General features: G+C 35.0%; 2 protein-coding genes across 2 annotated transcripts in view; both read left to right on the top strand.

Annotated features, from left to right (window-relative positions):
* The window catches only part of LOC120769491 (trissin receptor), a 225,170-nt gene that overhangs the window by 12,101 nt on the left and 185,694 nt on the right, over window positions 1–27,375 (top strand). The gene's annotated exons all lie outside the window — the stretch shown is intronic.
* Window positions 17,561–18,052, top strand: LOC120768873 (serine/arginine-rich splicing factor 6-like). Its single transcript, XM_040095628.1, has one exon. The coding sequence runs from the start codon at window positions 17,561–17,563 to the stop codon at window positions 18,050–18,052; it is 492 nt and encodes a 163-aa protein (XP_039951562.1).

The raw sequence follows: 27,375 nt of genomic DNA, 5'->3' as shown, positions 1-27,375 counted from the left end.
AAAAGTGCCATAAATCTATTACTAAATACCGCAGAGATACCGCAATTTTACACAAGAATTCTTTATGGGAGCCGGTGTTAAATTTTTTACAGGCGTGGTACCGCCCACATTTATCGAAATCTGATGAGGAATCAACCTAGATCTCATATAACTATCAAGTCTTATGTATTTGAAGTTATTTCCCGGCTTTTCTCCTAGCAAGTTGCAAGTTTATGAAATGTTCGGTTCCACTTGAACATAGATTAGTAAATAGCTTCACATTAAGAGTAATATATTTTCTTTAAAAAAGAAAAACACTAATTGCTAAGGAAATTCGTATGTTTTTTATTTAATGTAAGTTCTGAATACAACATCATTCAAATGTCCCCCACGAGTTCTTTTGCAGGAACGAATTCGATGAACCCAATTTTCGAGTACTTTTTCCGCTAAATAAAGTCATATGTCATGAATAGCACGTACAATATTGACTTTTAAAGTTTGAAGAGAGTCTAGTAAATTGTTAAAGACCAATGCCTTCAAATAATCTTACAATAAGTTGTCTAATGGTGTAAAATCACAACTTTTTGGTTGCCATTCACTGTCACAATTTCTTGAAATAATCGAATCTCCAAACTTTTCTCGCAATAACTCGGTTTTTGTACGTAACCGCGTCATGTTAGAAACAGATGTTGACTTCTTTCAATAGCGGCCAATAAACGTTGCTTATCAGCGATCTGTACCGCTTTCCATTGATCGTAACGGTTTCACCAACTCCATTTCAAAGGAAGTACGGAGTAAAAACACACCAAAGTGTTTATTTAGGTGAATGTAATGGCTGTTCATAAAGAATTTGTGGTTTTTCTTCGTAAAAGAATCGACAGGCTTATTTGTTCACCGCACTAGTACTCAGATGAAAGTGAGCATCTTTTGAGAATATGATAAAAATCCTCATCGTTTTCAAGTTGTTTCAAGGCAAATTAACGACGTTTACGATGACTCAATGGCTTCAATTCTTGAGTGAGAAAAATTGTAAACAGATGCAAGCTCAAACTTTTTGTGGTTTGGTTGTGGTTTAAGTGGTGTTAGAAAGTCCTGATATTAATTATATGGGGGATAGGTCAAGTCTTTGCTCAATTTTAACTATTTTGTGCATAAAGATACACTCTTATCAGTTAAATAAGTTCTGTAATTTTCATTGAGATAACTCAAATATTTGCCGATATATCCAGCGTAAAGTCACCAGCAAGTTCGAAAATCTTTATATTAGGTATATGGGGGCTCAGGAAAGTATTGGCCCGATTCAACCCGTTTTTGATATATCGACATACCATTGTTAGAGAAGGATTATCCCTGGATTTCAATTATGTATCTCACACATTGAACGATAGTTTTGATCAAAAGTTAACTATAGATACTGAGGGTCTACATATTCGTTACCTAAGGGCTTGCACAGTTTAGCTTGGATTTAGATAATTTTTGGTCATAAGGAGGCATTGTTAATTGAAATTATTAGTGCAAAATTTTATCCCGTTATATTAATTATTTCTTGATTTGCATGATGGAAAGTGAAAGAATCAAGTGGAATTTTAAATTGTACTATATGGGAAGTAGGCGTGGTTGTTGTAACTGCGGAAATATCAATGTTGAAATAGGTTTCAAAAATATAATTATAGTCTACATTTACACATTTCTCAAATCAAGTATAAAATTATGTAGTTCCCCCTTAAATTCTACTTTGGATTCGCTCCCCTATTTTTATTAGTGTGTTTTTTCTTGTACTATTAATTTTTTTCAGTCCCGTCACGAAATTTGCTTGGAAATACCCTAAAAAAATTCCTTAAAAATTTTAGCCCTTAATATTAACATTAAGAACTGGACCAAGGCCTGTAAAAATTTCCAATAGAAAATACACTACAATCGTGAGTTTTTATCTTTAAATTCCCACAGATCAGAGGTATTTTATGGCATCGCTTTGACTTTAGACGCATATTTCTCAGAATTGTTCACTCTACAAAAGTGCCCAGTGCAACAAAGTCGTAACTCACACCAGCGAGGTAGTACTGGGCTCTAAACCCGATTTTTCCAAGAATTTCGTATTTTTTTGTATATATCTCGTAAATAACAGGAGCTACAGAAAAAATGTACACGACACATTTCTAGGAAATTTTATTTACTATAAAAAAAGGCCTGGAAGGTCAAAAACACTATAATTAATACTTCTCGAGATATTCGGCTTTTTAAGTAAGGCTGTATGCAATTTTCATAGATTTTTTAATAGTATCTATTAAGTGTAAAAATAACTGTAATACTTAAGTAAAATTTTTCAGTACACCCAGGTATATCTGCATATAAAAACAATTAGTTTATTAACAAGAAATACTTAGCATTTTTTTTGCAGTAATTGTAATGTTGACCATAAGTTCTGTTCTACTGAAATTCCATTGTGTATTTTTTCTTGTACATACGGTATTTGCCCCTTCTCCATTGTCCCATCGTTCATAATTAATTAACTACCATCACTCTTTTTAAGGACTCACAAGCGTCAAGCTCACAATTCGAAACACATTTTTCATGCTGACCACAACACTTGCAACGCAACAATCAAACACACTTACTTACGTATTCAGAATTAAGTACGAGTACATGTACTTGCAACTATGCCACATAACTGCTGAGTATACATATTTGTCATCATTAAGCAACTGCAACAATATGCGCAGACAGTCCCCACAATAGCAAATCATATGTGTGTTTATAAAAGCAAAAACAAAATTGAAAAAACAAAACAACAAAAAACAAAAGAGCAGAAAACAGCAGCAAATGCAAGTGTAGCACACCCGCCTGGCAGCCACATGCCGGCGCCTGCAATACTTATGCAACTTTTGACATTCCTTTTTCAACTTGAACGCCCTCATGCTGGGCAAACGCGCGTAAAGCAAATCCTTGAATGCGAAGGCGAAGAAAAAAATCCGGAAATTGTTTATTTACACTTTCGTATGCAACGTCTTGCAACCGTAAACACTTCTCGCCACATACAGATCCCTGCTGCTACACGCATAACCCTCACATCACACCACGCACTCGTGCAGTCGCAGTTTACACGCTGTTTTTTACATGCTTTCTTGCTCTGCTTTGCTTACTCTACTTTGCTTTGAAGAATTCTACGCTGTCACCACCATCACATGCTTGACTGAAGCTGCAGCCAACGCTTGCCGCTGATTTATATGACGCTGCATTAATTTGTTGTTGTGCTTCCTTTTCACATTCCGCCCCCGTGTTATCCCTCCTTTGATTCATTCTTGCATTTTCCAAATGTCTTTTGTCATCTTTCCTTGCGTCGGTCGCGCTTTAACTTTTTGCTTCTTTGACAACAAGAGAGTTCATTGTTATTTAATATTTCACGCTCTGACTTATTGTTGTTGTTGCGTCTTCTATTCTTTTGCTGTTGTCATGGTTTTGTTATTGTTGCTCTTTTGATTGTTGTGGCAAATAATACTTGGGGAGCGCGCCGCCACTGTGCTGGTAGCATCTTGACTTTGCTGTCATAAGACTTTTGCTTTAAGTGCACATTCGTACATAGAAATACTTACATACACATACATACATTCATATATATATTCCTACAAACATACTCGTACATACCTACATATTAACACACACATACCTACATATTCACACACATATTATACATACATTTATTCTCAGCGTCTCGGCTCCGTCCTGACTTGTAAGTTGTGGGAATTCCTTGTGCTGTTTGCTTCTTGGTTTGTAAACAGTCAAGGTTGCGTGTTGCGTGCAGTTTTTAATTAAAAATTTGGTGCATTTTTTTAACTGTTTACCGTTTTTCAAGACGGAAATATGAAATGATATAAAATTATATAAACTATGTTTGCAGATAGATACTTAAGATACAGAAATACTTGCGTGTCTTGCCAAAAAGTGGTGGAAATATAATACTTATTTTAAATTTTTCTCTCAGTGTGTGGAGAGGTATGCATTTTAGTTGAAAAATATTTCTTTTATTTTTTGAAATAATTTTTTTGTTTTCTGGAAAAATTTTCTTTTATTTTCTGTTAAATTTTGAGGAAGTTCATTTATGTTTTATGTAATTTTTAGATTATTTTTTGTTTTAATAAATCTCAGTACTAATATGATATTAAATCTAAAGGCTAAAGGAGTATTCTCGTCCAGAAATTAAAAAAAAAAGTCTAAAAATGTTTTCCAATATTTCCATAGCCTAGATATTCAAAAATATCTCTTTAAGCGGGGTTTACTAAATTCGAATAATTTTGAATTTTATGGTATGGCAAAAAGAACCCGAAAATTGTAAATGAAATGCAAATATTTAATTATTTATCAATATTTACTTTGTCGCCTTCAAAGCAATCCCCACAAGATGTCGCAATATAGTAATATACTTACATGTTTCTACGAATTTTCCAGTCCACTAAACACTTTTTATACTCTCGCAACAAAGTTGCTAAGGAGAGTATTATAGTTTTGTTCACATAACGGTTGTTTGTAAGTCCTAAAACTAAAAGAGTCAGATATAGAGTTATATATAAGAAAGTGATCAGGGTGACGAGTAGAGTTGAAATCCGGATATCTGTCTGTCCGTCTGTCCGTCCGTCCGTGCAAGCTGTAACTTGAGTAAAAATTAAGATATCATGATGAAACTTGGTACACGTATTTCTTGGCTCCATAAAAAGGTTAAGTTCGAAGATGGACAAAATCGGCCCACTGCCACGCCCACAAAATGGCGGAAACCGAAAACCTATAAAGTGTCATAACTAAGCCATATATAAAGATATTAAAGTGAAATTTGGCACAAAGGATCACATTAGAGAGGGGCATATTTGGACGCAATTTTTTTGGAAAAGTGGGCGTGGCCCTGCCCCTACTAAGTTTTTGTACATATCTCGGAAACTACTGTAGCTATGTCAACCAAACTCTATAGAGTCGTTTCCTTCAAACATTTCCATGTACAGTTCAAAAATGGAAGAAATCGGATAATAACCACGCCCACCTCCCATACAAAGGTTATGTTGAAAATCACTAAAAGTGCGTTAACCGACTAACAAAAAACGTCAGAAACACTGAATTTTACGGAAGAAATGGCAGAAGGAAGCTGCACCCAGGCTTTTTTTAAAAATTGAAAATGGGCGTGTCGTCGCCCACTTATGGACCAAAAACCATATCTCAGGAACTACTAATCTAATTAATTTTACAGCAAAATAAAAAAATATGTAAATGACGGATAATGAAATCTTGATTATCACTTTATCATGCGAGAGTATAAAATGTTCGGTGACACCCGAACTTAGCCCTTCCTTACTTGTTATCAGCACTTTTTGGGATGGCTTTCAGTTCCTTCGGCGAATTTTGTTTTATCACTTCGATCGACTGAAAACGGGTTCCACAGAGCGGCCATTTCAGTTTGAGGAAGAAGAAAAAATCACACGAAGCCAAATCTGGTGAATATCGGTGATGACGGTGAAAATCGATGGTATTTATTGCGTTTTTGGCTTTTAATTTGGTCACAAACGTGGCTCGATGCGATGGTGCATTATCCATCGTGTAAAACCCATGAATTGTTCTTCCACAATTCCGGCTGTTTTCGAAGGATGTTTTTATGCAACCGGATCTAAACGTCCAAATAGAACTCCTTATTGATTGAAACAAATTCATTATGCACCAAACCACCTTGATTTTTGAGCAGTTTTGACATGTTTTTCTTGGTTTTGACTAAATTTTTTCTCTCCATTCTGATGATTGTTGACTTGTTTGCATGCCAAACCCATAAACCCATGTCACATCGGCAGCTGTAATGATCTCCATGAATGTGGGATCGGAATTCGCACGATCAACTATGTCCAAAGAGACGGTTACGGTACTCTTTTTTAAAAAAATTCAGCTTTATCGCGGCAAGTCGAGCAAGAAGGCGTTTCATACACAAATCAATCGAACGGACTCGCGAGAGATGTCGAGCACTCTTGCTATGGGGCGCTGATCAACGCATTGTATTTATCTACGTGCTTCTAGCAATAGAAAGCGCCGTGGAGTTAGGCCTTCGCAGGCAGGTATTCGCGTAAAACCACAACGGACTCTAACACTTGCCTGATGATTTTTAAGCACCATATTCTTCACTTTTTTTATATTTTTTAGCATGTCTTCAACGATCTCTCGACCGTCTTTGAAGGCTTTGTACCACTTGGCTTATTACTTTTAGACATCACCAAACACAACTCTGAATTTTATCTAGCCGCCATTTTCTGGTTTATTTTAGTTTTGTATTATGTAAACCAAATAATTTATCTGTTTTGAAAGGCGCCATGAAGGTTGTCATCCTAACGACGAGAACAATTTTTCCCTCTCTACTTATCTTCAAGGACAGAGAAGTTTCTAAAATATTTTGTTTTGTTGCTTTAGGTGGCTAAGCAGAGATCGCACGTGAACTACATACTTTATGTAAGTTTTTGTGAGGCCATGGAAAAGAAGAACTCTTTTGTTCGAACTTATAAATTAGCAAAATGCTTAGTAGAAAATACAAATTTGTAAGGCGATTAATTTCCTTTCTCGTCAGCTCAGCGGGATGTCTGAAGGTATGCGCTTCCAAGTGCTTAAGTCTTGAACTCCCAAACGCGAGCAGTCAAGATGGTAGTGTTTAGTTGTTTCCACCTCATCTGCTTTCATATAGCTTCTGCAGGTGGCGTCTGGTAGGATTCCCAGACTTACTGCGTGGACGCCAATAGGACAATTGACTGTTAAGTGTGTTTAGTTTATTTTAAAATAGTTTACGAAAAAAAATGTTGTTGATTGTTTGATGAAATATTTTATTTAATGAAGAAATTAAAATAGTGTACGTACATTTACAGAAGTTAATATACTTTAATATCAGCGATTCGTCTTGAATTTACTTGTTTCCGTAGTAGATTTCTAGGCGGACATATAAAAAGTGTCTGGCGGCAGGAAAGTATTATTATTATATTTATTATTTTAGAAAATCGAAATTGTTGTCAAAAAAACTAAATCCTTCAATCGTTAGCTGACTAAAATAAATGGTTTCAAGTAAGGTGAAGTAGGAGTTTTGTTTTTAAGTTTTGAACTTGTTTTGATCAAGAAAAGTTTTTATGATTCAGCAGTCGACGTGTCTACGCCAATAAAAAAGAAGGAAAATGATTCCGATAATAACCATATATATTCTGAAAATATTATTGAACAATCTGTAACATGCTCTCGTTATTATGCTCTTATTCTTAACGACGGAATTCTCTATTGCTGCTCACTCCATTTTACACCCGTGGGTCATTAAAATCGTAAAAATATAGACAAGAAAGTGTTGTTGAGTAGCTAAACTTTTCTATAAGTCGTATGTAGCTTTCCATCTACGACTTCACACATGATTGCTTTAGGTTGAACACAAAGTTTAAATATATAGCGCATTAAAAATGAAATTTCACATAATTGCGTTACTCTTCACTATGTACTCAGTGTAATAACAATTTCATCACTGACATTAAAAACAAAAAGTTTATTAAAGTTTATGAAAACTTTACACAATAAATATATACTCTAAAACCCATTATTAGTTCAGCTCCTCCTCCCTTCACCATGTGCTCAGCCTTATATTAAATTCACCACAAATATTTAAAATGTCGTTTTCTTCAAAAACTTTACTTAAAAGTAAACGTTATTCGATATATTGATCCGCTAATGACTATTATTATTGCTGTGTCTTCTTTTTGTTATAAACAAGTGTAAGATATCATTAATTTTCATACTTTCAATTCAATTTGCTGTCAGACAGTAGCTTAGTTGCGAAACCGCATTAAATTGTTCAGGTGTCAGTCAATGTCTTTCAATCGTTGCACGTTTCGCTCGCTGTAAATGTTCGCTGGCTGTATATGTTTACCCGCTGTATATATGTTTACTCGTTGTACATGTTTGCTCCTTCGCTCAGTTCATAATTTATTTAGATTTATTGACATTTTGCTGATTTGCTGTAAGCACTTTACCGCGTACAAATTGTGCTGACCCCACGTTACCTGAGGGTCAAGCGCATGGTCTGCATGTTTATTGCTTCGATTCGAATGTAATTGCAAATTAGCTTCGGGTTATGAAGCAGTCGATTTCGAATTATTGACAATCATAAATATTTGTTGTGATTTCATTTTTTAAGAGTTATTGTATGTACATTTGTTAGAAGTACTAATGAAGAGAAGCGTAGAGTCAAGTAATGAAGTGGACGAACAGATAGTATATGTTAAAGAATGACTGGTTGTATTTCCGATATATGTTTACCAATAATAAGAAGATATTTACTTTTAGAAAGTACCTTACTTTCCAAAATTATCCACTTGATATTGTGGTTGTTGCATATTTTTAGGAAACTCGACACACAAACAGATTCTTACTAATCACTCCTATGTAACTCGGTAAATCTAAAGACATTGTTACTGTAACTATGGATACTTTTGCAGTTGAGGCAAAAAATGACAGTACAAACAACGTAGTTTTGCCAATACGGAACAAGCGCATAAGAGATGCTTTATTGTTTCCCTGGTGCCCTGCTCTTGATATTTCCTGAAGTCTTCTCGATCTGTCAGCCCCATTCTGCGGGCGTGTGTCGCCACCAGACATTGACCAGTTAGTATTCTCATCATGTTCCTACAGTCTCTTCTATCGAGTGCCAACCGGAATTTTGTGTACTTCCGTTCAACCGCTTTGCACATGATTTTTGCAGTTTTGTGCCCAGATAGCTCGTTCCATCTGGTTTTGATTTTTTTTACCATGCTTCTGTCAAGATCGTCGTATAGACAATACATGAGTTTTCTAATGTTGATCACGTTTTCGGATGTTAGCCGTAAACCATTCTTGGCGATCTCATCCACTATTTATTAACCTTCGATGCCTTTGTGACTTGGCACTCAGTAGAAGTGAAGTTTCTTGCTTCTGACAACACTTTTCACTACTGCCCTGCTACCTACTCCTAACTCTGGACAGTATATTCTCGCACCAACTCCATCATCAATTTTCGAGCCATAAAAATGGTTGTTTAGAACCATATTTTTCTACGTTTACTTTGAGACTTCTTTCCCAGTTGAAAAGTGGAGTCATATAGTCGATGTTTGCCCAACCGACACTACCCACCAAGCTATGGCTGAAAAATCCGTACGTAAATTCTTCGGCAGCCAGTAGTGGTGGCGCCGATTTTGCTGTGCAGTTTTCAGCGAAGGCGGCAGGTTTAGTACCAGTTCAAGAGCCGATGTTAAAGTTTTTCCTAATGGTCCGATTATGCATTGGCTTCCGTTAGGTGGATTTCCGTACTACTGTCCACCATACTACTGGACTGTAGAGTAGAATTGGTCTAACAATAGTTGTTTATCGTCAGTGCATGAGAGAAGGAGAGAGCCCCCAGGTTTTGTCGAGTATCTGTCTACACGCATATAAAGCATTACTAGCTTTCCCTACTCTTTATTCCACGTTGTGTTTCCAAAGCTACTTAGTGCGGTCTTTTAGAGAGAGTTGTGTCCCACTTTTAGAAGGGAAACTTCATAGAGATATTTTGTGCTTTTTCAGCACGCACTTAACATAGTATATAGAGCAGTAAGCTTCATAGCAGAGTGAGGAAATAAAACAGATTATCGCACTGTTACTTATTTATGTTATGCATGATACTAAAGTCGATTTTCGTTAGCAATTCTTGTCACAACAAGGTCTCAGCAACTTTCACTTTTGCAACATCTATAATAATAAGGTGGATTTCAATAAAAGATATGAAGAACATGTCAGATAATGGAAGGAATATATACATACATATAGTATATAGAAAGAAAAAAGAGTAAAAGACGAAGATAAAAAGCTATCTTCAAATCAAATAAAAGCTTAGTTTGTTGAATTTAATACATACATTCGGTGACAACAAAAATAACATAAATTTCACCCAGAAATGGAAAGGGTTGCCATATATATATTTTTAGAAACGGTCAGCAATGATACATACTCTAGAATATAGAAGCAATTTAAGTTCTATCGGTCAATATAGTGTGCCGTGTAAATTTATGTAATTAAATAAGAATTAGGTAAGATCGTTAAAAGATGCCTAGCCTAGTCAGCGTGAGTAATTAGCAAAGCGATTTTATGCATTTTTGGCTAAATTATAGTATATCTAATTTTATATACTCATCCAGTTTTTCTAATATGTCGTATATCGTGAATCGATATAAAGGCGAACAGATTTTTGAAATTCTTATGCTAGATATATAGAGCACTCGGGTAATACTGACCCGATTATATCCATTTTTGGCCAAAATTTAATTTATTACCAGTGCAAGTGAAAGATGTTGCCGGAATTTCATTAAGATAACTCATGAATTAATCAATTTATTTCGCATGAAGTCTGCTAGAATAACGAAAATCATTATATTGTCACCTAAAATGCAAAATTACGTAACATCACTTTTCATAAGTTTACAGGCGAAGGAAAAAATATATAACAAAAACCACTCATAATGAAACAAAACTTGAGTTATGGTTATAAAGTGGTTATATATTGGTTATATCTGAGAGCAGCAACTGAAAATTTTATGCTACATATAATAATATAATGTAATAGGTAAGAAGTCACTCAAAGGCGCTCAGATTCATATATACGGAATTTGTGGGCTTGATAAGTTATGGACCGTTTTCGAGAAAATTTAAGGAGGTATTCTGGTTTAAAAGACCGAATTTATGAATTTTTTTTGACGCGATAAAAAAAATCAAAAATTATTTTGACTATCCATTTCTTTACATGCTTTTTATTGATATTCCAAGAATACAAAACATAAATAATATAAGAAAAAAATTAAATTAAAAAAAACTGCAGGTCGGCGAAATAGAAACTGATGAAACAATGGCTTGGCCTGGTGTGCAGGATATAAATCCTTTTCGTGACCTAAAATGAAAATTTATGCGAAAACCGTGAAGAGTAAAAGTGTAGTTATCGCACTACGAAACGTTTTTGAAAAAAATATTTTTTTTTTTACAAAATGGTGGAGGTTTGAAAGAAATGTTTCGTATTTTATCTGTTTTTTTTGTGGTTCGGAGTTTTTTAAAAATAAAAAAAAATTGTTTCAAAAGCTCTTCCTAGTGCGATATTATAATGTATAAGAAAGCTCTGTGTAAAATTTCATGTGAATCGGTTGAGTAGAACTTGAGATATCATGCACACCGTTTCTAGAAAAGTAGTTATGAGAAAAACGAGTTTAAAGTTTGAGAACTAGTCGCGCGCAGTCGGAGTCGGAGTCACAAAATGAGCTGTAATTCGGAAAATAAGAGTTATACTATAAAAATATGCAAACAAAAAAATCGATTTTTTTGAATTTCTAAACCAGAATACCCCTTGAAACCTGTAATGTGAGACACTTATTTATGAATTAAAAGAAAATTATAGTAAAATTTCGTCCAATCACTAGTTGAGCTGAGGCATTATTTTTAGAAAATACCATTCAATTTTATATCCCATCACAGTTTTTACTCAATTTTCACACCAATGAACCTGAAGCACCCACTCGCCTTTATGATATACACCGAAAATTTCTTAAACCTATTAACGCATTAAATTGAACGTTAATTATTTTTTCTTAGCCTCATCTGAAATCGCTCTCTGCATTCAATAGCTATTGCCGTTAGCTTTAAAGTGAAAGCGTTGTTATCGTTGCCGTTGCACACTCGCCGCCCACAGTTGGCAGAGCATTAAAAATATGGTTACCACTTCCAATGCGTTTGTTGTTGTTATTTTTAACGTTAAACGCAACAATTGTGTTTATATTGTTGTTACTGTTACACTACGCTGTCGAGGCACAAGCTGTTGACTATTTGGTAAGCTTTTGCAGTTTTATTCGAAAAAAATGTATATATTTTTTCTCGCTTTTGTGTATACTTCAACCATTCGCTGTTGTTTTTGTTGATGCTTTGTTATGTAGTTCTCTTTAAATTGTTTTATGTTATTATTTCGCAGACTGACAACAGCTGTTCACACTGTGTGGCGGCAACTGCAGATGAAGTACCTTTTCAATTTGCGAAATTCAATTAATTCTTGCAACCAAGTCCACTCCATCTCCACTGGTTTATTGTCGCCATTGTCATGTGGCGTATATATCTTTTAAGCTCACACTCTCGCCTTAATGGGTTGGTACAGTTAGTCGCGCTACAGTTGGAGGGTGAGCAGCTGGTGTGCTTTTAATATACTGACCAAATGCTTTCTACGAAAATATCAAATAAACGAGCCAGAAGTTAAATGGTAGGTATATGTGTGTGTGTCCGTTATTTCCCGAGTTGACTTATTTTTTTGATAGGGTCCTAGAAAAATATCAAAAATCAAGTTCTAAATGTTTTTTCCATAAAATCACTGCTTTAAAAGTTATACGCAATCAAAGTTTAGCATAAGACATTTCCATAGTACACCATGTCGTATGAGTAGCATAGGTTTTATAAGGCACTTGTCTGAATGCTCAGTGCATTTGATGCCTAACTTTAACTGCATATAACTTTGAAAGGAGTGATTTTATGAAGAAAATTAATAAAATATTTTTTGTAGAGCATTTAATTTTGTAGTCGAATGTTGCCCTTTCAAAGTTGTGGATTAATTTAATTTGGAGTTAAAAAAAATAATATGAAAAATCAAAGTATCTCATGCAAAATATATAGAAAAAGTAAAAATTTAAACACGCTTCATAGAAATTTACAAAAATAAAAGTAAACTTCGGCTCCTCCGTAGCTATAATATACTCCTAAGTTGCATTTCTCAGAGCATAAAAGGGTATAAAAAACAAGTAAGGAAGGGCTAAGTTCGGGTGTCACCGAACATTTTATACTCTCGCATGGTAAAGTGATAATCGAGATTTCATTATCCGTCATTTACATATTTTTCAAATACCGTGTTTGTGTAAAGTTTTATTCCGCTATCATCATTGGTTCCTAATGTTTATACTCGTATTATACAAAGAAGGCATCAGATGGAATTCAAAATAGCTTTATAATGAAAGAAGGCGTGGTTGTGAACCGATTTCAGCCATATTTCGTACATGTCATCAGGGTGTTAAGAAAACATTATATACCGAATTTCATTGAAATCGGTCTAGTAGCTCCTGAGATATGCTTCTTGGTCCATAAGTGGGCGGCGCCACGCCCATTTTCAATTATTAAAAAAAGCCTGGGGGCAGCTTCCTTCTGCCACTTCTTCCGTAAAATTTAGTGTTTCTGACGTTTTTTGTTAGTTGGTTAACGCACTTTTAGTGATTTTGAACATAACCTTTGTATGGGAGGTGGGCGTGGTTATTATCCGATTTCTTCCATTTTTGAACTGTATATGGAAATACCTGAAGAAAACGACTCTGTAGAGTTTGGTTGACATAGCTATAATAGTTTCCGAGATATGTACAAAAAACTTAGTAGGGGGCGGGGCCACGCCCACTTTTCCAAAAAATTACTTCCAAATATGTCCCTCCCTAATGCGATCCTTTGTGCCAAATTTCACTTTAATATCTTTATTTATGGCTTAGTTATGACATTTTATAGGTTTTCGGTTTCCGCCATTTTGTGGGCGTAGCAGAGGGCCGATTTTGCCCATCTTCGAACTTGACCTTCTTAAGGAGCCAAGGAATACGTGTACCAAGTTTCATCATGATATCTCAATTTTTGCTCAAGTTACAGCTTGCACGGACGGACGGACAGACAGACGGACAGACGGACGGACGGACAGACAGACATCCGGATTTCGACTCTACTCGTCACCCTGATCACTTTGGTATATATAACCCTATATCTGACTCTTTTAGTTTTAGGACTTACAAACAACCGTTATGTGAACAAAACTATAATACTCTCGTTAGCAACATTGTTGCGAGAGTATAATAAAAATAAATGATTTTGTGAGATCAGCTTGTATGGCAGCTACATCCTATAGTACTGCGATCTGAACAATTTTTTTGGAGATTGTACCGTTACTTCGAAAAATAATCCATGCCAAATTTTGTGGAGATATCTCGCCAAATAAAAACGTTTTTCATACAAGTACTGGATTTTGAGTGATCAGTTTGTATGGCAGCTATATGTTATAGTAATCCGATCTGCATAATTTTTTTGGAGATTGTACCGTTACTTTGAAAAATAATTCGTGCAAAATTTCGTGAAGATAACTCGTCAAATAAAATAATTTTTCATACAAGGACTGGATTTTGAGCGATCAGTTTGTATGGCAGCTACATGCTATAGTAATCCTATCCCAACAATTTCTTAGAAGATTGTACCTTTGCTTTGAAAAATATTCCTTACCAAATTTCGTGAAGATATCTCGTCAAATAAAAAACTTTTCCATACAAGGACTAAATTTTGAGTAATCATTTTGTATGGCAGCTATATTCTGTAGAGGTCTGATATCAGCGGTTTCGTCAAAAAAGCAGCGTATTTGGAAGAAAATTACGTATACAAAATTTCATATCAATATCTTAAAAACGGACAGAACGACAGGCCGACGGATTTGGCGAAATCGACTCAACTCATCATACGGACCACTTAATACGAGTATACCCTGTTCGGGGAATAATAACGAGCTCTTTTTCATTGCATAATTTTTTAAGCACAAAACTGAAAGCATCAGTAAGATTTTGCAAAAAAAAAAATCAATTTGTGAAAAAACGAACACCCTAATGCGTCTGTGTGTGCTAGTGGTTGTGGTGAGCATGTTGTTCTGAGTCTCAGCGCTTGAAGTGACCAGAACTGTAGAGCATACAAGCCGCTGCCCGAGCGATAACAGCTTCAACTGTTCAATTTAATTTTATTCAATTAGAGAAAATCTAACAGTTCCAATATACCGTTAGTAAATTTCGTAAGACAAAACACGACAACTCACTTAGACATTATACCAAACACTTCTATATACATATATAGTATGTGTGTGTGTTTCTAATCCGCAAACATCTATTCATCACAAGCCACACCTATCAACGGCCGAATTGAAAGCAGCTTATGGTCAACTCGTAAGCGTGCGCTATTAACGCTTTTGATTACGTGTAAACAGTTGAAAAGCGTAACGCAGCCACGTTACACGGGGACACTGCAGCAGCTCGGTAGCTGCCAAAGCATTTCGGCTTCATTTGGGCAAAACAAAAGCCAGTTAAATGGAGTGCAGCACATAAAGTGTGCAACGTTGTTGGTATGTCTATTGGTGGTGAGGTGTATACGTTTACGAAAGGGGCAAGTTTAATGCCTGCCATAGCTTCGGCTTTACGAGCGGAAGCCGGTATGCGAGGAGCTACTAAATTTGCTGATTTTCCGCTTTTATATGGCGCTCAAGGTTTTGTTTGTTTGCATGTGCGTGTGACATTGTTTACATGAATAATTTTCACTTTAGGTTTGTGGCACAGTTTTAGGCGTGCGAATTATGCTCACACGGCTGCGACGACACCTCTGCAATGAACGGCTTTAACACCACTGCAGCACAAACTATATGTGTGTGTGTCTATTTGTCCAATTTCCTATTAACTTGCCATTCTCCTTGCTTGCTTGTTTCGTTTGGAATTTATGTGCTTTGCTTATATTGTGCAGCTTCTGCTGCTCATGCTCCGGCACATAATTTTCGGTTTTCATTTGCACTTTGTTTGCTTTTATTACCCTTTCTATATTTTTATTTCACACTTCTGTTCAATTTCTTTTGTTTTCTGTGGAAATTGTGATTTTTATGATGTATGATTCTTATTTTCTGCTTATCTCTATTTTTGTTTATTTGGTTTGAGGTTCAGGAGAGGTCTTTAGGTTCTAAAAAAATACTCTTTAATTTGGAATTTTCTGGTGAATATGAAGAGATAGTTCGGAGATTGTATCCTTTCCTTGGAAACTAATCTTTGAGAAATTTTGTGAAGATATTCCATCAAAAGTTTTCCATTCAGGAATTTGATTTTGATTGGGTCTTTTGTATGGCAGTTACATATATGCTACCGTTGTACGTTATCGGCGATTCCAACTAATGATCAACTTCTTGAAGAAAGAATCGATATCTTTAAAACTGAGGGACTAGCTCATGTGTTAGTTACGCAACTAAGTTCTCGCTGTTTTTTCAATCAAAATGAAATTTTATTGTAAGGAAATGGTTACAGATGATTTCTTCGCAGTATTGCCCATCGCCAGTCACAACTTTTTCTATCTTCCTGCCAAACCTTGAGTATCATTGCGGTAAAACTATTCATATTGTGTTGCTATCGAAGAATCAAGCCATTTTCGATGTCGTTTTGTTAGTGGAACTGTTTCCGAGCCAGACCATTGGCCAACGAATGGAACAAATAATAATCGGACGATGCAATAGCTGGAGAATATGTCGGGTAGGGTAGGATTTTCCATTTAAGCATTTCCAGGTGGGGTTTAAAGGGTTTGACAAAGCAAAGCCGAGTTGTGTGAGGCAGCAGATTTACTTTTTGCTGCCTCTTCTGGAATTGGGGAACCCACGTTACTTGTTTCTACATTTTTCCTAGCGCATGTAGTCGTTTTTAAACGACTAAGCGGATGACTGCCAATGCTGAAGCAAGCTCTTCTTGCATTTGACCCGGATCCACATAGAACAAAGTCTCCAAGTTTGTTGCTTCGAAGGTTCTTGTTCTTCCACCATGCGTAGGGTCGTTAAAATCGAAATCGCAGTCTTTGAAGCGGCGGAACCAACCATGGCACGTTGTTTTACTTGGGGCAACACCTTCGTAAACCTTTTGGAGTTCACTTTGCGCTTCGGTCGCTGATTTCTTTGACTGAAAAAAGGAAATCAGTATATGACACATAACCAAAGTTTCTAGTGTTGAAACGCAGTTTTTTTTTCAAATGCACAGGATAAGTTTATCACGTTTTGGTTACATGCAAAGCGATCACCACTAGCTGCTGCAGCCATCTATTGATAAGCAGGGGGAACTTCATGCTCATCATAAATACATATGTACATATATACTTTATATATATCCGACGTTTTCTTCTGGTGGTTACCTCTTGGTAATCTAATATATATATATATATATAGGCTTAGTCTTGCCGTAAGTTCTGTTATAAAGGCTACAAATACATACAGCGTGGTAAATTAGCAGAAAAATCACTTTAGTATTTACTTTCACTTATTAATAATGCCGTGTGGAGCTGCCGTGTAGGAGTTAAAGTCGTATTACGGTAAGTTTAAATTTAGAAATTTAGGAGCTTCTCAAAAGACTTAATATTTCGAGAATATTGTCTACAGTAGATGATAGAATGAGAAGTGGTAATCTTAGCTTGCTTCGAAACAATTCAGTCATAAAAACTATGCGCGAACGCATTCGTAGACATCTTCTAAGAAACCTGAAAATTATGTCATAGGAAATGGCAGATCAACGTCAAAACTTATTGGAGATGATCACTACTTGAAAGCTTATCGTCGATCAATTGGTTACCTTCGGACTTAAAGCAAATTGGATTCAACAGATCCAAGCGGCTACTTTAGCGGCTGGCAGTGGTAACAGAACTTCTGGCAGGTCTACGTATATGAGTGTATACATATAATTGTGTCAATATAAGTACAAGTACAAGTATAAGCATGAGTATGAGTAAGAGTAAGAGTAAGAGTAAGAGTAAGAGTAAGAGTAAGAGTAAGAGTAAGAGTAAGAGTAAGAGTAAGAGTAAGAGTAAGAGTAAGAGTAAGAGTAAGAGTAAGAGTAAGAGTAAGAGTAAGAGTAAGAGTAAGAGTAAGAGTAAGAGTAAGAGTAAGAGTAAGAGTAAGAGTAAGAGTAAGAGTAAGAGTAAGAGCAAGAGTAAGAGTAAGAGTAAGAGTAAGAGTAAGAGTAAGAGTAAGAGTAAGAGTAAGAGTAAGAGTAAGAGTAAGAGTAAGAGTAAGAGTAAGAGTAAGAGTAAGAGTAAGAGTAAGAGTAAGAGTAAGAGTAAGAGTAAGAGTAAGAGTAAGAGTAAGAGTAAGAGTAAGAGTAAGAGTAAGAGTAAGAGTAAGAGTAAGAGTAAGAGTAAGAGTAAGAGTAAGAGTAAGAGTAAGTGTAAGAGTAAGAGTAAGAGTAAGAGTATGAGTAAGAGTATTTAGCAAAATATTAAAAAGCACGTAATTACTTGTCAAAGATTCCTCTATTAACATACCAAAATGTGTTTCTTAATTACAGTAGTAAAATTTTTCGACTTCTGGGAAGGACAATAAGAAACTTTTGTACGCTTAATAGAGTTTAAATTAAGTTTTGTTGGCACATGTGCTTACCTCCTTTTAGAGAAACTGAGATTTCGTAAAAGTATCTGCCTTAAAGCTTCTGTGATATTGAAATCCAAGTATCTAAATTTGATATTGATATTTAAGTAGTTCAAAAAAGATAATGACTTCAGTTACCTATGCATTTTATCAGTATATATTATATATAAATGAAAAACGTCAATTTTTTGGTCATAAGGCTTACCAAACTTAAGAGACACGTACGTAATGCATAAAAATAATTGCAGATCAAAACTTTTTCCGATGGTCTGAAATTTCAGTAGTATAATATACCTATGAGCCTCCATAGACAGTTTCGATATACATTTTTTGTGAGTAAATGTGAGGTAAAAGAAGAAATGTCAAGGCTTATTGCTCGTTTGCGGCCAGGAAATGGGAAAAAATGTTTAAATGACAGCGAATATTGGGTCATCACTCACACTCACACTCACGTATATTTTTGGCACTTCGAAGCTCTCATTAAAGACCAAACGTACAAACAAACACGAAATGCGCCATTCATAAAGCGCAGCATTTCAAGCACGTGCTTGTTCAAAAAACTCCGAAAATCCTTCAATACAGCCGCCTTTTATGACACTCGCATTTCTGCGAGCGTATTACAACTTCTGCGCGCATAAATAAATTTGTTTTGGCATTTTTCTGCCTCGACGCTAAGCACTTTGCGAAATGTGAGCTGTGAGTTTATTACTTTATTTCGGGGTTGAGGGCTTAGTTTGTGTCGTTTATTGCTGCAAAATGCGAATGAATGGATTTTTTATGTGTGTAGGTATGTATGTGTGTAGAGTGTGTGAGAATATTTGGCTGAAATGTTGAAAGGCTGCAAAGGCGGAAAAAGGAAATACCGACACGTTCGCTAAACTTTACATCACTTCACATCAAATGGTTAATATTTGTCTGTATGCCAGCGTGTTTGCTTGTTGACAGACAGGAAATACATGCTGAACATAAGCGATATATGTATGTAGAGTAAAAGAGGTGGAGAAGCCATAAAATTTAAGAAAAAAATGGCAGGAAAAATGTGATGTACATTTGTGGTAGGAATGTATTTAGGTATGCATATATGTATGTATGCATTTATGTAAATATATATATATATGTATGAAAATATACTATATATCTATACACTTGATTGCCTTTGTTGCCCATTATCTCTGCCTAAAGCAATTTTTTGCATGCCAAACAATTTGCTATTGGTGCATCGTTGCGTATACGTAACATTTTAATGTGAGCTGTATTATATTTCTTTTATTTTCTTTTTCACATAATTTTGCATTTGTTTGCTCTTTTATGGCCATACATTTTTTGTGTTAACATCATTTTGTCACATCATCTCAAATACAATCGGTTCTATTACATTGAACATGAATTGAATTTATGACAGTTTGATTATGTTACCTACATACATACATAGATACATACATGCGATATTGCATTAGGATTATGGTCCATATTAGAGCCGTATTCATTTTCGTGCATCATAAACAAAGCGCATTAGAATTAGCATTATCTTAAGCGCTTTAAATGTATGCTTAGATGGCATAGCATTGTCTTGCTGGCTGCTGGTTACAAAATTTTGTAAATAAAAATCATAACTAATAACCAAGATAAACAAAAACAAGCACATCTTATGTATCTGTGTATATGCCTATGTATGAAGTATATGTTAGGAATAACTAACAAGTTACAAACAGCCTACGTGTTGCTGAAATCAGTCTTTTCTCATCATGCACGTATACACTCATCGCGAACTTCTCAATAATGTGGGTATATTTGTATATAAAAGTAATATATTTTGTAATTTCTTCTTCTTGTGATTATGAAACACAATTTTTATGACTGTTTATGCCGCCATTTCACTTATCTTTCGCATTTTTTAGACCTTGTGATTGCTATGGTACGTGTAGCCTAAAATACTAATTTATAGTTTTCATTAATCGTTTGCTTTGAGGGTCACGCTTGAGGTTAACAAGTGTACATCATCTATTTAATGGATCAATGAAGTGACTGTTTGCATTTAAATGCTTGTGGTCAAAAGGTGAAAGTACTAATCGCAAGGTGTTTTTGAGAAATGGAAAGAAAATGGAAAAAGAAATACTGCCATACTGCTTATTGTATTTATTCTAGTGTCTCTTATGTGGATAGCTTTAAGGTCTTTTATAATGTGGGCAATAGCAAAGTAGTTAGAATATTTTCTAGCTATGTAACACAAATAAGCTGGTAATAAAATTTTAAAAATTTTTTGTAGTAGTATTTTTTCACATTTATCGCTTATAGTCTCTGACCTGCGTCATTAACATCATCCAATATATAGAAAATGTTTTATAATTGTTATAAAATGCATGTGAAATGGTATGTACGAAACGTTGTCTACAATTAGGCTTACCTTAGCCAAGTCACTTACCTTTTGATACCGTTCAAAGAACTTTATGTATGAATACCATAGGAGCACTCTTAAATGATTTCATTTACTTAGTCACTGTCATAAGAACTATATCATTATTTCCAATTAAAAAACTGTCCAGTTTCAATTTGTAAAAATTTGCGTTTGTCTGGAGACAGCGCTGCAGCACTAAGTGTAATTCTCGGGTTTCTGAAAGCCTAAAACTTTGTAAAAAATTATGGTTCATATATCATTTACTAAGCTTAGAATCAATCGGCTGCAAAGTTGTAGAAATTTCAAATTCAAATTCAAATTTAATATGTTTATCAATTTGTTAAAATTATTGAAAAATTGTTGTAAATATTTTTTTGTCACACTTCTCGTCTACAAAATCTGCGTTGCAAATTTAACATCATCCTGACTGTAGGCAATGTTTTTGTATTGATATAAACAGTTTGATAAATGGTGTTCAAAAATCGCTGCCTACAATTAGACACAATTTAGTCAAGACAACTACCTTAAAATTTTGAAAATTAAAAAATTATGAATCATAAAGCTGGGAGTAGTCTTAGTTGCACATTTAACGTCATTATGAATATAAGGTATGTTTTATTATCCAAATAAAAGCGCTGTTAAATGGAGAAATGGAAATGGAGATCTGAAGCGTTGCTAGACTAATTTTAGTCAAACTGTGTGAAAGGATCTCATATAGCTAAGAGCAGGCTGAGAACAGTTCCCTAGGACAAATTTTCTAAATTAAGATTTAATTTGCTGTTTGAAATGTTTTAAAAGTTTAACATTTTTTTGAAATTTTTATTTTTCTAACTCATCGCTTATGGTTCAGAGTGGTATCGTTAACATCATACAAAATCTAGGCGCTGTTTTATAATTATCTGCCTATGAAATGTGGGCAATATTTTATTTCTGATAAAATCATAACTAAAAAAAAGTCCTGTTAAATAGTTTTCTCGAAACGTTGCCTACAATTAGGCATACCTTAGCCAAGTCATCCACCTTTTGAACACAAAGCTATGAATCCATAGGAGCAATAAAGATTTTCTTAGAGAAAAAAAAATTTAACATACTAGAAGTAAAAAAATAGTATATCTGATGCTTATCTTGTATAGTCTTTCTTAAGAAAATACTAAGAAAGGACTTTCAGATTTGCTAAACTTAAAAAAAAGATGAAATGAATCCAACTCACTACTGCGTTTTTGGATATCTTCTTTCACTGTGCAAAAATGCAATTGTGATTTCATATTAAAGAAAGACTACCATCCTACCTTTGACTTTATTCAGTCGAGGTGCCTATGCCTACGTTACGCAATACATCTTATTAATTTTAAAATAATTAAAAACCATGCTTCACTGCGTTTGCAAATTTTGCACAAAAGCAAATTTGACCTGGCAACGAAAAGTTTTCAATAATTTCATTTCCCTTTTAGCTTCTTTGCGAATGATCGTCTTTTTCATAACTCCACCGTTATAAGACAAGTGAATTTGCTTTCGCATTTGTTTTTCCGCATTTTCATTAATAACTCGGCGGCTTTTCGGGTGACGGTAGCGAGTTTCATTAAAAGTTACTGGTCGGCTGCTTTCATTAATCAGACTTTCACTGACGCACATTGTAGAAAAATAACCAAAAAAGGGAAAAAAAAAAACAAATAAATGTTGCGTAGAATTTTGACCAGCAGCTATCATAAATTTGAATTTTGTTTATTTTTCCACGCACCAGCCTTATTAGTCATTTCTTGTACTAGAAAACAAAAACTTTAAAAGTTGCGAAGCTAATGACCCTCAAAGTAGCTTAGCAACAAATTTGTCAGAAGTAAAATTGCATAATTTTAGGCGTATAATAATGAAATATCAGTGAAAATAATGAAAATTAATGTTTTCCTTTTCAACTCCCATTCTACTTTGTACTGCATAAATCAAAAGTACTATTTAGTGGAGCTGGTAGTCGGCTTTTAGGCGATTGGCAAATTTAATTGATATTTGGGTGTGGCTTAGTTAGCTGATACGTTAACTTTAACTATTATTAGTTCTATAAAGCAGCTCAGTTCTTGAAAAAAATACTAAATAATTACAAAGCGAAAACCTCAGTGCGAAAAGTGCTGCATATTTTCTGGCAAAAATTCAAACAATGGGTATATGTCTTTTCTTGCTAGGTTTTACGCCAAAAACAGCGGCGTATAGCTTAAAGAGCATTATAATTCGCAACTGATACTTTACTTCTATAATAGGCGTTGGCTTGGCAATTCAATGAGCTCATAAATCACAGTTGTGTTTGTACAACAAGCACAGTTTTAGGCGCAAATAAACAACAATGAGTTGTAGACAGTAATTTGAGCAGGAAAGGTGCGTTGTGTGTCCAAACAGAACTGAAGGTGGGCAATTTTCGTGCAAAGTGTATGACGAACAAGTCTTAAAGTCAGGAAACATGTGGTGCTATAAATAGCGATTTTGTAAATTATGGTAATTAAGAAATATCAGTGAAAAAATAAACTATAAATGGAATATATTCGAAAACGGTGACGAAAGTTTGATGAAATAAAAGAAAATTTATTTTATAAAATTTTAAAATTTTTTTTTAAGTTTATAAGTGACTCTAGTCGTTTTGAAATGTGAAAATATTTTGTTGAATGATTTTACTTGATTTGAAATGTAAAAATATTTTGATATTTTATATCGACACTTTATTTTTTGGCTTGCAAAACCTTTAGGAGAGATTTCGTTCAATATTTTCGTTTCAACACTTTCCTTAGATTGACTGCCTTCACTTTCGTATTGACGTTTGAATTTAAACGCAAGGAGTATTTTTCGAAATAAAAAAATAAAGTTGCATTTTTTTTTAATTTACTAAGTCAATATATTTCTGTCCGCTTTTTGCATATATGTGCTGTTTTGAATATTCAACGTTATCCTGAATGTAGGCCACGTTTCATTTTTAACAAAAAAGCCGTGTAAAATAACAATTAACAAACGTTGCCTACACTGAGGCACAATTTATCCAAATCAAATACACTTTTGTGTTGTCATAAGTATTTTGTTTAATGTTAAAAGTACTAAAAAATATACAAGTATTTGAAAGGGTGAGAAAATATCGTCTTAAATATAGGCCACGTTTAATTTTTAACAAAAATACCGCGTAAAATAACAATCAACAAACGTTGCCTACACTGAGACGCAATTTATCAAAGTCACTTACCATTTTATGTTGTCATAGGTATGAAAATTTGTTTAATGTTAGAAGTATTAAAATTGTATTCAAAGATGTGAGAAAATATTGCCTTAAGTTGAAGTGAAACCTACACAGCGTATCATTCCTAAAATTTTGCCTACCATCTTTACAGTTTATTGCTTACCAGAATGTCTCTATATATAAAATTTGCTTTGTAGACTATTATTTTCACATTGAGCATTTCTGTGCATATTAATTTCTGATTAATATGAAAATAGTCTGTCTCAGGACGGAAAAATGTTGGTCAGCACAATTGTTACCAAACCTGTCAGCGGCTGCTTTCTCAAATATTGTATGTGACTTTGTATAGTATTACCATTGCTTTCCCGCTGAGGCATAGACAATATATTTTACGACTTCTGAATTCATTTAGCAGACAACATCATGGAATGAGTGCAATGTCTTCGAGACTTAATGTCATTAATCATTGTTATATGTTATTTTGTCACAGACAGTATGAGTATGTGGACATTGACGCAGCGAGCTTATAGAAAGGCACTTAGCTGGTTAAATTTAATAGGATTCTCTGCAATAAAGCGTCTTTGTATTTACTGCTGAGTGTGAAAGCATTTTTCATCTCAAGTGTCTATTTTTTTGGCAGTTGAAAGGTGTGACATCAAATGGCACATATTCTTTGTCTGCTCTTAGGCAAATTGCGTTGTAAACACGTAAACAGTTTGCGCGTGCATGCGGTGAAATAAAATCAAGTTATGGCAGGTCATAAGAGTCTACAAGTGCTTTGTTTGCAGTCTAGCCACATTGTTATATATGAAATTGAGTTGACATGTCATAAAATATCGACTGAAGTGTAAATGCATACGTGTGAACTGACTATATGTGCGCTGGACTACTTTTAGGCGCATAAGCCTTCTTTTATATGTGTTTTGACAAACTGCTACTGCAATCATTAATCTACGCTTTCACTTCACATGTGATTTTATTTATGAAATAGTGGCATGCAATAGCGTTTCGTTTGGAAGACAACATGTTAACCACAGATAAGCAACATGCTTTTGGGCGCATTTGTATTCTTTTAAAACAAGGTAGAGGTGCTTAATACGAAAGCTTCATTTTTGTTGTTTTTTGTGGCTTTTTGAAGACATTTTTAATATAGTTTTACGTCAGCAGTGTATTTTTTAATCAAGTCCACTGTCTTTTGTAGGAAAGTGCGCCTTTATATGGACTATATTATTTGTGTGTATGTAAATAGGCCAGGTGAACCCATATTATTTTGACAATCGCATGCCAGACAGCTATTAAATTGCCGAAATGTTTTGGTTAGCAGTTTGGGCGATTGCCAGACAGCACGTAATATGTGCAAATACTTTTGTTTGAGGTTCACCGATTTTTTTTTTATCTTTATACAATATAAAATAGTTTCAGCAAATCACGTAAGCGCTGGCATTAAACTGCGTTAAGACAGTGTGCTACTTGCAAATTTGTTCACATCAATTTTTTTGTTTATCATTACATGAATTTTTCGCGTGTTGCTTTCCAACATTTTACTTTCTTTCAAATTCCACTTTCCTTCCAAATCTTACATTTTCCTTCATGATTTCGGAAAATTGCTTCATTTTTTGTTTTCACTGCCATTAAAGTGCAGTGGCAGCCACAAATTGCTGGCCGCTGTGGCCATGCTTGCCAGGCATGTTGTCGGTCGGGCGTTTGGTTGGCTGGTTGGCCTCCACTGCAGCGCAAGTCTAGCGCAAATTTGCGGCGGTTGTCGTCCCCGCGCTGCCAAACGCTAAAATTCATTCAATTCACAATAGCGCGGGTTGTAAAATTTTATGCGAAATTCCGCTTTGTAAGTGCTTTTGATAATTTCCAACAATTAGCGTTTTTGTGCATTGGTATTTTAACAATTTGTTGTTGTTGTTGCTTGCCTATAGGCTAAAGACAATATAATTTTGGCGTATTTTAAGCAATTTTATTTCAATGACAGCATAAAGTTTGTGTTGTTACAGCTTCGGGCCACAAATTAGAAATCGTTGCGGGGGAGGAAATTGAAAAGTAATGTAAATAAACTGAAAATGAAATATACATAAATAAAGAAAACGGTTATTGGTGCACTGAAATTATGGGGTTTACGGGGCAAATAGCAAAAATATCGAAAGGAAAAATAATCAGCTAAACTACAGTGGCACAAATTGAAATCAGTACAGTTTTTCTCCTTACGTACGACATCCCTTCGCTACATAATATGTTGAACTTAGACTCGTCAGAGAAGTTTACTTTCTCCAAGCCACTTCGGCCCAGCTTTGGTGTTTTATAGCCCAACGGAGGCATTGTTGATGCATTTTCTAAGTCAAAAGTGGCTTTTTTGCGTGTCGTCAAGCGTTCAAACCAGCATCCCGGAGCCTGTTTTAGCAGTGATTTCGATTCCAAGGGCTTCTATGATCTCCAGCCTGATGTTATCAGTGATTTTGAATCGGTCCTTTAAGCTAATGCCTTCTATTTGCCGATACTCCCTAGAATATGTTTTCCTTGCTTCTCCTGAGCCTGATTTTCTACTCAGACACCTCCAACGGCACGATTTTTCAATCCAACGCTTTCACTGATATACGGAAAATTAAGATTTTCTATGAACGATATTTGATATATTTTTCAAAAATTTGAATAAGTATTGTTAAGGTATATTTAATTACACTCTGAAAATTTTAAAGCAGTTAATAAAGTAATTTGCTTTGTAATTCCCAAGATCATCTTTTTTGGGTTCGTGTCTTCGCTTAGCTATTGGGTTTGTGTCTTCGCTTAAATACATTCGCTTAGTACGTGTGTCATTTAATGCTTGATTTTAAACCACTGATTTTTCTCAATTATTGTATGCACTCACTTTTAAATAATTCTTTGTTCTTTGTTCTTTTAGGCAAACCTTTTGCACCTGACCGTCCTTTTCCTTTCGTGGTCGCACTGTTCTCGAGGCTCCACAGGGATAGTTGCGCGGTGCTTCGTGGTTATTGACTTGGGGGTTGTTATGCATCTGCTTAGATGTCCCTGTCTTTTTTCATTTTCTGCGATGTGCCAGTTTCTACGGTAACTCTTGAATACGTAGTAATAGACGTTCGCCTAGTTCTGCTGCTCCTTTCTTTACATCCATGCTGACATCTTTCTGTTTTGCCTGATATCCTGGCACTCGTCTAGGGATTCCTCTTCTGACCATCTTTTTTGGGTAATGTTCTTTTCTTTCGGTTTCCCTTGAAGGTATCTTTTCTACAGTTTTGTCCGGTTGCTTTCGAGTAATGGTGAGTACAGCGAATCTAAGTATCCCACTACTTTTACGGAACACGGTCCCAAATTCCTCGTCTTGGCCACATTTATTTTGTTGTTCTTTCTGTTGAGGTTTTTATTTGTTGTTGCTGCGGTGTATTCATTTTGTTCTAGTGGGTCTCCGCTTCCAGCTGCTATCTCCGCAAGTTGTAACAGTTGGCCTTTATGAACCCTGTGGTTATTTATGTAAGCAGGGAGCCCACGCGAGATTTAACACAAGTCCTTATGGGAGTTTATGTTCAGAGTCAGTTTCGGGCA

This window comes from Bactrocera tryoni, chromosome 2 (assembly GCF_016617805.1).
Source record: "Bactrocera tryoni isolate S06 chromosome 2, CSIRO_BtryS06_freeze2, whole genome shotgun sequence".
In the NCBI taxonomy this organism is placed as follows: domain Eukaryota; kingdom Metazoa; phylum Arthropoda; class Insecta; order Diptera; family Tephritidae; genus Bactrocera; species Bactrocera tryoni.
The sequence above is the reverse complement of the archived record's forward strand: the minus strand, read 5'-3'. Positions and strand labels throughout refer to the sequence as shown.